This window comes from Corvus hawaiiensis, chromosome 30, assembly GCF_020740725.1.
Source record: "Corvus hawaiiensis isolate bCorHaw1 chromosome 30, bCorHaw1.pri.cur, whole genome shotgun sequence".
In the NCBI taxonomy this organism is placed as follows: Eukaryota; Metazoa; Chordata; class Aves; order Passeriformes; family Corvidae; genus Corvus; species Corvus hawaiiensis.
Genome location: NC_063242.1, coordinates 1,378,745 through 1,393,034, shown reverse-complemented (window position 1 = coordinate 1,393,034; position 14,290 = coordinate 1,378,745). Strand labels below are relative to the sequence as shown.

At 37.9% G+C, this 14,290-nt stretch overlaps 1 protein-coding gene across 4 annotated transcripts in view; it reads left to right on the top strand.

Annotated features, from left to right (window-relative positions):
- The window catches only part of LPCAT1 (lysophosphatidylcholine acyltransferase 1), a 69,395-nt gene that overhangs the window by 33,275 nt on the left and 21,830 nt on the right, over positions 1-14,290 (top strand). For all 4 annotated transcript variants that reach the window (XM_048289244.1, XM_048289243.1, XM_048289242.1 and 1 more), the window contains 2 exons: positions 279-361; positions 10,981-11,106. In XM_048289244.1, coding sequence (XP_048145201.1) covers positions 279-361; positions 10,981-11,106 — 209 coding nt within the window. The remainder of the gene's footprint in view (positions 1-278; positions 362-10,980; positions 11,107-14,290) is intronic.

The following is a 14,290-nucleotide window of genomic DNA, read 5'->3' as shown; positions in this document are numbered from 1 at the left end:
CTTTTAAATTATTTTAAAATTCCTAGTCCCACTTAGAAAAGGAAGGTAAAACTCTGCTTGGGTTCCATGAGGTAAGAAATGAGCAGAGTCAATGTTATATGAATTTCTAGAAGTATGACATATACTTAAGCATTTAAGAGTTTAATTTTAAATATATTCTGTAGTCTTAATACATTTTTGTAAGTAACAACAAACTGTATACAATTTTCACCATAGTGCTGTAAGATATTGTTTAAAATGTTAAATATTTTTGGTATAATTCAGTTCTCTGTATGCAGTTTCTTCCTGTGTATATTCCTTCAGAAGAAGAAAGAAAAAATCCAGTGTTATATGCCAATAATGTCAGACGTGTAATGGCAGAGTAAGTATGTTGTAATACTGAATAAAAATAGATGTGTGATTTTAAGTTTAGAGTGAAGAAAATGTCACAAAATCAAGTTGGTGTGGTTGTTTGCCTACAAAGAACTTTGTAGTGTGCAGGAGTGTCTGCAAGACCTTTTACATAGCTGTTGCTTTCCCTTCTGAGGAGGCCAGGGAGCCACAAATACAGCAAGAACTGTAGGAGTTGATGGGTTTGGGATATTTTTTTCTTGGTTGGTTGTTTTTGGGGTTTTTTTAACATGCCTTCATATAACAAGCCAGTTCTGCTTGCTCCAGTGGGTATTTAGTCTTTTGGGGGAAGGGTGCGGTTGAACCTTAGGAAGATAATGTAACTGAATTTTGTGCTATTGGGGTTGCATTTTAAGCTGTGACTATTTTAATGAGGTTAAGAATAGTTTCATGTACTCATTGTTAGCCTGTGGCTATTTCAAATAGTAAAGTGCAGGAAAGCCACTTTCATTAGAAATAGAGGACTGATACAATGCAAATTAATTGAAGTTAATGTGATGACACTTAAAACACTTCTCTGTAGGGTATAATAAAGGCAACATTTAATACTTTCACTCTTCTGTTGCATTTTTTATTAACATCTTCTGCATTCTTTTTTTTGTCCTTTCAGTAAATCTTCCATTAGTCAGTAGATAACTCTTTTGCATATTTACAGCAAACTCTCAGGCCTGTGATCACTAATAAGTCTTGAGAGGTTTATGAATCTTCCTAACCCTGATTTCGAAAGAACTTGTGAAATCTTAATTTCCTTTGTGTAACTTCTCTTCTGTTTCCAAGTTTTGGATTTAAGCCAAAGGCCAGTCTGTAGGTAGTGCCTGAGAATTCTTCTCTGACTGAACCCAAGTCTGTGAGTTTCCTTAAGGTTGTTGGGATGATAATATAGCAATAGATCCATTGTACAAAAGGACATTTCTCAAAAGAGAAAAGAACAAAAGGACCTATTTGAATCATCTTGTCTTAGAGTCAAAAATCTTTGAGGAACTGACCTCAAAGACTTTTGTTGTTAATTAAAGACAATCACCAGTCAAGTATTGTCCTCAGACTTTGTGTAGAAGGCTGGGTTACTAAACCTTCATTCTGAACTCTGCTCCAATCAGATAACAGGGATTGTGTGCTATAAGGAGAAATTTTGAAAGCCTGCAAAAGTTTACAACAACTGCCATGTCACAAGCCGTCCTTTTAAGTGTACTTAGGAGGGAAGACATGATTTTGTTTCTCCTTCCCACCCCTGAAGAATTAGGCATTTGGGGTAACAGAAGAGGGAAGCAGATCTAAAGGGAAGACTGTCAGAATGAGAGATGTCAAAAAAGACTTACTTTGGGATGAAGCACGGGCTGTAGATGCTGTGTTGTTGTGAATAGGAAAATAAATGTGTTTGGGTATCAAAGTTTTGAAATTAAAATGCAGATGAGAATGAAACAGAATGTTGATGCCTGGATACCAGGCATAACTCTAGACCAGTTAACATAAACATAGTTAAAAATTATTTACTTCTGGCCACTTCCAGATGCCTTCTTGTGGCAGTTCTCCAGACTTTCCCAGTTTATTCATGCAGCTTTTGGTACAGGAGATTCCAGCTCAAATGCTGTCAGACTGTTCTGGAGCTGTAGCAGTTGCAACTCAAGTACCTCAGGTGCTGTTTGGTGCTGGCATTGCACTCTGCATTGCTGGGTAAAGGACAATATTACTGCTTCATCTAGATTTGTCTTGCTTTTCTTGAGGATTGAGTCAGTGGCAATGTAGCATCTTGTTGTCATGAGGTCATTTCAGGATCTATTTGGATGTCTGCTTACCCCTCCTCCCCATCATATTTCTCTGGCAGAAGAGTGTAATCCTACTGGATATTTTACAGCATCAAAGGTGGCAGTCCCAGGTAATAATGTATTCGTGAGTCTAGAACCAGTGTTGTGCAAACCTTGTGTCTTGCTCCTGGTTTCAGGAGGAGTCAGTGGAAGTTGCTGAGTGCAGCAATAGGTACAGTTGCCACTCCTGAAATTGTTTGCCTTCACAATAATCTTGATTTGTGAATGGCTTCTATTTAGCATTGAACAAAGCATTTGACAAGATTTCTGTATCTTATGCTGCTTTTTCTTGTTGACTCTGAAGAATTCTTGGTTTACCCGTATTTGACTAGCTTTTCTGTGGGCAGCCACAGATGTGAGTGATGGTGGTCTCTAGATACTCCATTTCTATATATAAGTGACCACAAACTATTTCATGAAGGAGATGCTGTCATTCACAGAATTTTGCTTCTTTAGGACATTAGTTTCTTGCATGTTTGCCCAAAAAGTGAAATCCAAAGTGTGCATGTGTTATCGGAACTGGAATTACTCACACAGGGTCACCACTGGCGCTGAACGTGCTTGCCATCCTTTGGGTCATTTTCTTAATTTGCACAAAAGGTATGTGCAGAATAGATTATTCTGCTGTTTATGGTCCCTACTTATCCCTTAATGATATGCTTCACATTTGATTTTCTCATACAACCCATTTTGAGTGAGTCTGTCTTGTTTGAGTCTGTCTTGTTTGGTCTTTCTGGCCTTGTTCTGACTACTGCTCGGTTTAGTCCATGCCCATCTCACCCACAACGTGCTATCAGGAACTGTGTTTAGAGTCACTTCCAAATCACTGAAAATGTTGAGTGCTTTTAAATATGGCAACAGTCCAGGCTGGTAAAATCAATAAAAAAAATGTGGTGCTGTCCTGAACTTTAATTCACTTCATGTTTTCTTTGTTGCTCTAACAAAGTTCTGAAACCACCCTGCTAGTAAGTCATGCCATGTAGGTAAATATTATATTGCCTTACTTTTGTATTACTTGAGCAAAATCATCATTTTGGTCTTCATGTGCACAAGCTATTATCATCTTTTGTTGATGGGGTAGGCAACATGGGTTGTTTTGGTCTGTTACTGAGTTCCACAGTTTCTTCTATATATTTTCTACTTGAGTGTCAGACTCTGGCCTGTGTTGTTTTTTTTAATCTTCAAATTAATAAGTAATAATTTACTGGAGTTATGGTAGTGTTGTAAAATTGTCAGCCACTTGAGACTTCAGTCCCAGCTTTTCCAGAATTATTAGGAACAAATCACTTGACCTTGCCATCACAAGTATTTATTTCTAAAAATTTCTCAGTGATAGAGGAAATATCTCTACCACTCTTAGAACATGGGGAAATACTTACTTTTATTCATAAGACATGTTGTCTTAATTGTTTCCCAATGTAAATTATTTCACATGACAGATTTTTTTTTTTCTTTTTTGCCTAATGGCAATTTTACTATCCTTAGCTAGTAGTTAGTTATGTTATTTTTATATATATTTTTTATGCTTTAAAAGGTTTCATTCTTCTTAGCTACATCAGTTGCAACTCTCTATCTGTTTTTACCTCTCTGTGTTGTTTTGCTGCATCACAGTTCCTAATTTATTGATGGCTGTTTAAAGAGTGATTTGTTTTGTGGTTTGTTTGGAGTATTTTCCCCTAAAGAAATACATTAGTTGCCTCTTTTCATTGTGGGGTTGTAGCCTTTTGCTGCTGTTCTTAAATGCCTAATTTTCATTAGCAACTTTATTCTGAAAGACATCTCATAGTTGTAATCCAAGTACTGTTTAAGGTATAGAATTCAGTTTGAAGGTAACTTTTGCTCCCACTTTGGGGGGGGGAAAGTTAGTTTGTTACCCTGCTATTTATTAGGACTCAAATATGTGTGAAAGAAGTATGTTTGTAACTTAGCTTTTAGTAAGTTGCAAAAATTGATTTTGTACATAGGTGAGCCGATGGTATTGCAGGCAGCTGATGGTGGAAATCTGCACTGCAGGCTCTTTGTGCAAGGCCAAAGTAACCTCACCTGTAATTACAGATATAAGCTGATTAGATGATGATACCCAAACCCATAAGTCATTTACTAACATGCAAACACAGTTTGTTTTCCTTTTGTTTTAGTTTCTCTTAGAGACTATCTTCAAAACAGGGAAGAATATGTTTAGGTGGTACAATGGAAAAAATGGAAGACAAAATATTGCAAATTTGTTAATTTTTTTTCTATGTGGCACATGTTGAGACTGAAACTTGATGGAAACCAGACACCTTTGCCCCTTTGTGTTTCAAAACTGTAAGCAACTCAGAACTGAAGTTCTGTCAGTACTCCTGATTTTGAGCATTTTGTTTTCCCAGATCTTTCAAGTATTAAACTCGGCATTATAACAACATGTGTGGCACTGTCCAGGAGTTGTGAAGTTTCTTTTTTGGCAAGCCCAGAAAGGCAGACTCTTGTAGAAATACCAAGATACCGTAGTACAGTTTGCATTTTTCTAATAACTTTGGTTTTCTTCTTCACTTACAGAAGCATTTAAAGACATGTTTTTATATTTGCAGTAGATACTGAAATTGATTGAAGTGCAGCATGTTAGACATGGAACTTGAAATATCTGTCTTCCTGATGTTTTCTCTGACAAGTGCTTGCCAGGATCACTTTCCCCATGTTGGAGCATGTCATACAATTAAAGCAGTGACTTATCAGCCTGACTTATGAGCATTACATTTTGCTTTTGAGAAGTGAATACTTTTATCCACCATGCTGGTGAAGGCAAAAAATATTACAGTAGTCTTCTGTGTCCATCTTCTCTTGTCATCTACACAGTCAAAATCAGGGTTTGTTTCTTTTCTTGCAGGCTCTGACAGCATCAGAATGTGGTCTTTGCCAATATACATGATAGAGTAATGCTAGCTGCTGAAGAGTAGCCTTGAGGATGTGAGTTTACAATAGCTTGCTGGTCTGTCTCATGGCCAGATATTGTATTCAGTGGCCTCCTGAGTCTAACTTTGGAAAAACTGCTGTGCTCTGTGCCTGTGCTGACTGAAGTTCCGTGCGTGATTCTGCACAGGTACTGGTTGGATGCTCAGCATTCAGCTTTGAAATCCAAACTGGTTTTTTGGTGTTTTTATACCATCAAAGGCATGAGCATCAGTGTAAGTGGAATTACTGTAGTGCTGGAGTTAACAAGCATCCATTTGAGGCATCCATGGTGAAGGGTCTGGAGAGTAAACCATGTGAGAAGTGACTGAGGGAGCTGGGGTTGTTTAGCCTGGAGAGGAGGCTCAGGGGGACCTTATTGCTCTCTACAACTGCCTGAAAGGAGGTTGTTCGAAGCTGTGTGTTGGCCTCTTCTCTGACACAACCAGTGATAGGATGAGAGGAAATGGCCTCAAACTGCTCCAGGGGAGGTTCAGGTTGAACATGAGGAAGAACTTCATCATGGAAAGTGTTGTTAAATATTGGAATGGGCTGCCCAGGGCGATGTTCAGGAAACAACTGGACATGGTGGCACCATGGTCTAGTTGAAAAGATAGTGATCAGTCAAAGGTTGGACTTGATGATCTCATAGGTCTTTTCCCACCTAAAAGATTCTGTGCATTGTTTGGTTTTCAGGCCATACACAAAAATGGAGATGAGATATACACTGTGTGCTCTGTTCATTTCTGTGAATACTGTGAGTGTGGCAGGTGGAGAACATAGTCACGGAACAGGGTTAACTGTGCAGCTTCTTGCCACATTCATTTTCTCAAGGAAGAAATAAATTTTTTAAAGTGAAGTAATACTTCATGACAGTCTGGTTTGAACTGGTTTTTGAATGCTGACAACACAAGGAGAACCTCCTTTGTTTTTTGCCCCTTGAAGATTTGTGATGGGCAAGTCTACAGGACCAACAATTGCAGGACCCATTTTCAAACACCACCAGGGAGAAATACAGCTGTTGGCAGCTTCTTATTCTGTCTTAAAAATTAAACCATTATGAGATAATAGATTCCTGATGTGAACTTCAGACTCATGACTGGACCTTCTTTTGCTTGGAGAATGTCACATAGTAGTTGTCTGAGGAGAGAAAATGGACTACCTACTCTGGCCTTCCAAAACTAAGTAGTTGACAGTTCTTCAGCTTGGGAAAGGATGGAAAAAAAAGTGGAGGGTTGTTTTGAAGGTCAGGAAAATCATGAGTGTTCTGGAAAAGCACAGTGAGGGAAGTCTTACTTTTCATAGCAGAAGAGATGGAAAGCACTTAACAGTAGATCAGCTGAAAGTAAACAGAGTAAGTCTTTAAAACATGCAAAATTGTGGCATTCATTAGCAGATAGATAAAATGACTTCATCAGAGCTGAGATTTACTGTAAAAAACCTGTGGTTAATTAGTGATTCTAAAACATAGTGGTACAAAAGGTCTCTGGTTCAGGAAGTTCCTGTACAGATGACTGCTAATAAGTGGAGTTACTTGTCCACTGTGTTTTGTATGTCTTTTTACTGAATATTGGATAATGAAGAAAAATGCCAAATTAGATAGAATTCTAATGTTTTCAGCACCCTATAAAGCTTACAGTTGATATAAAGGGTTTTTTCTGAGCAGCCTGTGGAATATTCTCTTGATTAGTTCACAGTTCTGCTTATTAACAATGTAAAACATTTTGAAAGTGTTTTTGTTGAGACGTAGGTTCAGAATGTCCCAATATTGCCTGTACTATTTTTCTCCCTTTGCATAATATTCCAGCAGTCACATTCTGTTTTATGTTTGGCATTTTGCTGCATAGTGGATTGGTATGCAGAAAATGAGGAAGTTAATAATTCCTTTTATATTATGACTGCACAAATGTTAGATATAGAGAGCTGTTTGGTGTAAGACATCAGGATATAACAAGTACAACTGTTGTGTTTAACCAATTGGGTTTGCAGGAAAACTTTTGGGTTTTTGTTCCATTTGGGTTTATTATTTTCAAGTGACCCTCTGACTTTGAAATTTTATGTAGTGTGATATCATGACAGGTAAGTAGCCAGCATCGCAGGGAGGGCAGGGAAGGAAAAAGTCTTAAGGTATGTCAAGCCAGGCATTCATGTCAGGCCATATTAATCTGCTGAACTTTTTAAAAGGCTAGGCTCACATTAACTGACTGCGAAAGCAGAGGTAGTTTGAAGAAAAGAGAGGGGAAGAATGCTTTCAAATGAAAATACGGGAAAAATTTTTATTTTTAGTTTATTAAATATACAGGATTGTACTTGTGATTTGCATCTCAAATGGAAATTATCTTTTTTCTTTTTCCTTTTTTTTCCAATTGAAGTAGAAAAAGATTGCCCTGGAGGGTAAGTTAAAATAGTTGGTAAGTGGTTCTGTAGAAAATCCTGTGAGTTGCAGTTGTACCGAGGCCTTAGAGTGAACTCTAATATGCCAGGCTTTATTCTAAGAAATTAAAAAATTCACAAGTCTTAGCATAAATAATGAACTTCATATGTTCCCCAGCTTCAGTTTTTTCAGCATTCTGAGCTGAAATCAAGGTCCTTAAAGCTGCTAGCCCTATACAGCTTGTGATTTTTCTTCTGAACTCGAGAGCCCCTTGAACTCTTATCTGGCCTCGGTTGATTCTGATTGAACTCTGCTTGGAGCAAAACTGTTTCTTTCCTTCCTCATTTCTGATCTTTGTTATTGTGAAAGTCTGGAAGTATATGTACCTTGTTTTAAGTTCATTTGGTTTGATTTTTTGTTTGGTTTTTTTTGTTTGGTTGGGTTTGTTCTGTCCAGCAGCTGGAAAATTGCAGCAGGTGAACAAGAGAAGCTGCTTTTGTCTTTCTCAATCCCATTTTGTGTATGTGTTGACATTTAACATACATGTAGGTATTGTTGTGGGGATTTTCCTGTACTGTTAGCTATGTAAGTCTGGACCAACTACCACCCCTTTTATAAGGGGTGCACAGTGCTATAAAAAGATGCACGTTGTGCTTTCCCCTTGTGGTTTGGGTGAGTCTGAAATGACCTCTGGTTTTGTTTGGAATTTGTTTTGTATCTTACGTTTGGTTTTGATTTTTTGTTGGTTGTTTGCTTTGGGGGTTTTTTTATTCCTCTTTGGCTGGGCTCCTTCCAACATAATCAGGGACCATTATTTAGCAGTTATTTAAACCTGGCATTGGTGCTGGGCTGGCAGTCAGTCAGGCTTCAACCCTTCCCCCAGGCTGAGTGCCCTAATCTTTCCTAGTCGTCTTTCTTTTGATGCGTTGGAAACGTGTCTTGCTTTTGGTTTTAACAGGCTGTTGTTTCTTGCTTTGGCTTGTCACCTTATGGTTATGTTTTAACTTGTCCATCTTCTCTGTTTCCCTTGAGAGAACGCTTGAGTTTCTTTTGTTTCTTTAAAGTCTCTTTATTTTAATTGCCACCTTTAATCAGTTTCAATGACACTAATTTTTTTTTTTTTTGTCCTTTCGGAATCTTATTTGTTGAGTGCCTTACCACTTCTCCTGATTCCCTAATATGTCCAACAGAGGAACACTTTACTCTTTTTTTAACTTACTTTTAACAAGCTTCCCTTTTTGCGTGTAGTTCCCCTGTGCTTCAGCTGATCGCCTCGAAGTCCCTGTATTTCTGTTACATGCTATACCTAGTGTGGCCTGGAGAACTGATGGATTTTGGTGTAATGTGCTTGGCTGGGCAAGACCTTTGTTTATTGTCCCATTCTTTAATGGAACTGCTCGGCGTAGTACTGCCTGTAGCATGTCCTTGCTGGAGACAGTTGACGTGGAAGTCTGTAGGGACGATGGAGTGCACAGATGGTACGAAAGAGGGGAATAGGAAGTTACCTCAACTGGCAGGATAGACTCTGCTTCCTTTGTCCACTCCTTTTTCTTCTTTTGAGGAAAATTGATTTTGTATTGTAAAATACCAGGGATTTCATCTTGTATAATACAACGGTATATTGAATACTATAAAACAGAAGTCTTGACATGCTTGCAATGCCTGATCTCTAAGTCAGGTTGAACTTGGAAGTGGATTTAAATCCCCACAGCATGGAGGAGTTCTTCATCTGTATTTTACACACTTGTTGCTAGGTTAACCATAAGTCTATGGGATGAGGTAAGATATCACAAGAATTTTGTCTATTCCATTAAGGTGATTTATTGGTTTACAAATACTGCTAGGACACTTCATAGGAGGAGTGGATTGCTGAAACAACAACAGATAAAGCAGAGAAAACTTTTGAGGAACTGGATTTAATTGCTTAGATCCCCAGTATGAGGCAATCTAATCTTCAACACTCTGCTTTTAAGATGACTTTCCTGTGTACCTGAATCATTTGGTTTAGTTGGCTTTGTCCTTTTGCTCCTTTCTCTTTGTTGTTTTTTCTTAGGAAGGGGGAGGCTATTCAGCCAGGATCACTACCTTTTATGTCCTTGTTTTGTGCATAAATGGCTTATAAATAATATCTGGGGTTTTTGCCATATTTGGTACTTTTGAGCTTGGCTATTTATTAGTGAGGTGTTCTTCCTGATTATTTGACTTTCTCAGCCTTAAAGAGAGAAACCCTGATCAGTACCTTTAAGGTTTAGTGCATGTCCTGTATATCAGAATTCCTGAAGTTTGATAATTAATTGGTGGACAGAAGAGAACTAGCTTATGTTATTTACCTTGGTATTCAAAGGCATTGGAATGAGATTCTGAGGAAGAGACTGTTTGACAGAAATTGTTTGTTGCATGAGAGAGAACTGCCATTACAGAACAAACTATTTATTATGAAGCACAGAATTGAATGCAGAGTTTTCATCAAAGCTGAAATTAGTGTGGCAGGCCTCGGGGTTTTGCATCAATCTTGCCATTAGTGTATATTAACTTCACATATGAAAAAGATGGTTAGCAGTAAGGCAGACAAACTGTAGATGAAAAGAATAAAGCTAAGTCAATAAAAAAACTTTGTGAAGATTTCATCAAACTAGAAAGGTCTGCATAAAGGAGATGATGCTCCTTACTACTCTAAGTAAAATCAAGTATAATAGAAAATGTGGCAGATGAGTAGCTTATATGGAGCAGTGTTGGCTTTCTAAATTGCTTCTTATGTTTGTACACTGAATTCTTAAAGGCCTTTTTCACACCAAAGTGTCTTTCTCTCAACTTTGCCACAGCAAATGCAGGGCAGCTGTAATATCAGGATTTCCATCACTTATCTTTTGGTGCTACAATTACTACAGAGCATCAAGTCAGAAGTAAAGCAAAAACCGATGCTGAATTTTTTGGTGTATAAAGTCTTGGGATTATTTTTTTTTCTACTTTTCTTATGTCATACATTTAAAAATAACTAACTTGCTTGGAGTTTTAACTACACTTGCTTTTATGTTATGTTCTACCTGTTCTTTGTTAAGAAATGTTGCCTTTTTTATAATATTAATATTAGCTACAGGTAATAGCTGTTCTGCTCACGTAATTGCACTAACACATTAATAAATCACAATAAAAATACTGGACACAATTGTTAATAAATGTGTTCTAGAGTAAAAATTTTGAAATCTTAGTTTTTCACTTCTGTGAAATGGATATGTCTATGAAAGTGTATGCACTGCCCAATTTTTGCCTTTTGTTCTTGCATATTTTCATGGACTCAGTCAAAGTAGATGTTCTGCAATGGATCGAGTACCCTATTTCATTTTCGCTATGTGAACTTTTATGAGCTCTATGGTTTTTCAGAATAGAGAGCATAATTGTTACAGGATTTCTTGCTGTGAAAAAGTGATTATTTTGTTTAGTCTTCTTAGATTGTCTTGTTTACAGTATTTCTTTGGTTTATTCAAGGGCATTGGGAGTTTCAGTGACAGACTACACATTTGAAGACTGTCAGCTGGCTTTGGCTGAAGGACAACTTCGTCTGCCTTCAGACACATGTCTTTTAGAATTTGCAAAGCTTGTGAGAAGCCTTGGGTGAGCATATACAATATTTATATGTAAGGTGCATCTATGTTCATATAGTTTTCCTGTCATGTAACAATATTGCTTTTATAAATAAATAAATATGGAATGTCATCATACAGTCAGGGAGACACCAGTATAAAATTAAACTAGTACTGTACTTCACTTGCAAGCAGCACCCCTGAATCCTAATGAGTAGAGTAGGTTGTAAAGTTCTTATTTTCTGTCTGACAAGTGAGCAGAGTGAGTCTGAATCGTTCATTCCTGACCTAGAAGACGCTTTCTGAAGAGGATCACAAATACTGTGGGATTCCTAATATTTGATACAGTTAAGAGTCAATTGCCTTTTCCTGTGACATCTGTGCAGGGAAAACAAGTGCTGCCAATAGCCATCTTCTGACTGGATTAACCTTGCAATAGTGAAGATAGAGGGGTCACCCTTTCCTGCGAAGCACAAGGTGGTAGTTGATCTTCTGAGCAGGTCACTGCCAGATGGACTTTCTAGTGGAGCTGTAGGTCAATGCATGCAGCGTGGATCCTCTCTTCTTTCTTCCCATAGCACCATTTCCTGTTGGCTTTACCTTTCAAAAAAGCCTCAGCAAACCTGAAAAACTCACCTAAACCAAATAGTAGAACTTGCTGCTGTTTTCCAATTTTTCTCCTGCTTCTCCAGTGATCATATTGAGCAACCATGAACTAAATGTACAAGCCTCATCCTATTAACTCTCAATACGCAAACACCCTTTTTCATTTTCTTGTCTCATCACCCGAAAGTACAGAGCACAGTTTAATGTTTCCATTGTATATTTTATTTTCCTTCACTAATTTTTCCTTCATCTTCAGCTTGTGTACATAAATGAAAATGAAGAAGAGCAAGCTCTGTTGGAGAATAAGGAATGTAGGACAGCACACATCATGAATTCAGATGACAAGCATATATTAAGCTATTGTCAGGTCCTTCATCTGAAAAGTATTCTGTTAGGATAGGAGAGACTTCTAAGGGAAAAGAAAGATTCTTACTTTGTTTCAAAGGCTCTGAATTTACAGTACTAAGGAATAAAAGCAAGTGAAACAAAACAAACCAACCACCCACGTCTCTTATTATGCAGTTGATAATCCCGGGATTCAGTTTAATCCTCTTGTTAAGTTGTCTGGCTTCTGTCTGCTCAATTTAAAGCTGTTCTTTGAAATTATGCTTCTCTAGGGTTTTGTTTTGGCCTCTGAAACAGTTACATGCATTTGTGAGTGAGGTTTGCTGCAGCACAGAAGTTCTCTCTGGTTTGAGCGATTAATCATCAGTGAACTATAATCCTCTCTGAATTTGGGCATGTGCCAATAAGAAGGATATTATGATGGTATTTTTCTGGCACAATTGGATGAAGATTGTAATGTGACTTCATCTCTAATGCATGTTTGATAATAATGTAGTCATTTTGCTGTTTATTCAAAGGTTTTGAGGCCAGGGAGGCATTAAGATCATCCACTTACATCCCTAAATAACTGGAACAGTAAATTTTATCCAATGGGTTTTTCATCCAGTCTTAGTACTTGTTTTTGAGCAATGATGTACCTTCGAGATAATGTCCAGTTTTAGAAGATTTCTATAGCAAGACAAATTCAGAGTTCTTTGTGGTTTAGATGTTTTGAAATCAACTTACACCTCAGTTTGCTACACTGAAGAGTTACTTCTGTGTACATTATGTGTCTACAGGATTCATTTTCATTGTCTGTAAAATTTGCTTAGTCTGTGCTCAGCTGGATGGGATCCAGTCCAGAATCCATGCAGGCATAGCAGAGAGTTCTCATGCTTCATCTAAGGAAGAGCTCAGGCTCTGTTAACAGAGCTGTACACCACACTCTGTGATAAAATGACTGCCTTATCAGTGAGATCAATTGATCATAGACTTACCTTCTCAAATTGTGCATTCATTAGTCCTCAAGCAGTCGTGTTTCTCTTCAGTCTGATAATTTGTCTGACCAACAAGCTGATTGCTAAGCTATGTGCAGTCTATGTTATTGCTTTCATATTTTTTTTTCATACATTGCAAATCCTCTGCTTCATTTGATGATTTATTCTGTAATTAATTACCCCACTGTTTAAAGTGAATCTCTGTTTTTACTTGAACTGGATCTATTGCCATGTTCTGGACATTAAATCTTGTTTGGATTTTGTGCCTTACTAAGACTTCTTTGGGTATCTCCTCCTTCAGGAAGTGTTAATACAGTTAATTAAGTCTAGTCTCTGTCTTTTTATGAGACACTTCTTAGAAGTAGTATCTTGGTAGTTGCCTGCAAGGAGATCCTTGAGTTCTGATTTGAATTGATTTGCTCCTATTGTTTCAAGCTTCTGTTTGTTCTAATTCCCAATATTACTTCCTCAAGTTGACCATGAGGATCCTTTTAGGCCATGCAGCTGTAGGCTACCAAGATCTGCAAGAACCTCATAGGCTGGTGCCTTTCTATTCTTGCTCAGCAGCCTTTATCATCCAGACTACAATGCAGAATTCTACTCTCCGTGTGTGCCTGAAATGGTGGTCCAGACTGTAGGCAGAACTTTGCATCCCCAGAGTAATAACCCTCACATCTAACTACCAGTGCTGTAACTTCAGAGTACTCAGAGGTCATCTATGACAAGGGAAAAAACCTCTGGAGGATGTTTACCATCTCTGTTTGTGATAAAAGCAATACTCTCCACTACAGGAGGTGATCATGGATCAGGCATGACAGCAAATACCAACCATGGCAGCCCCTGCTTTTGTGGATCAAGGCAGGGTGTGCCAAGAGTATTCAAGGTCAGTTTTGCAATTTTTCAATATATTTGCTCCATTATGGCAAGAAGTTGCACAGAAGTACATCAGCAAACATAAAACTGAATGTATTGTGCTTTTCTGGCTTAGGGCATGTTTTCCTGTGCTTGCAGTTTACAGTAGCTAGCTACAAGATCCAGCTGTTCTTTCAGCTCTCTGAGACACTAGAAGGTTTTTGCAGGTTCCCCGCATGCAAGAAATGAGCTTGTCTTCAAATAGTCAAATACAGCTAAAACTAGCTTACTTGCTAAAAATAGTGATAATTATGCTGTAAAATATTCTACCTTCAGGGATCTGTTTTTTCTTGTGAAGTGTGCTGTGAAGAATTTAATGTCCAGGGCTGTTAATCTTGAAAAATGTCCTTTCCATCTTCATGGACTCGGGAATAC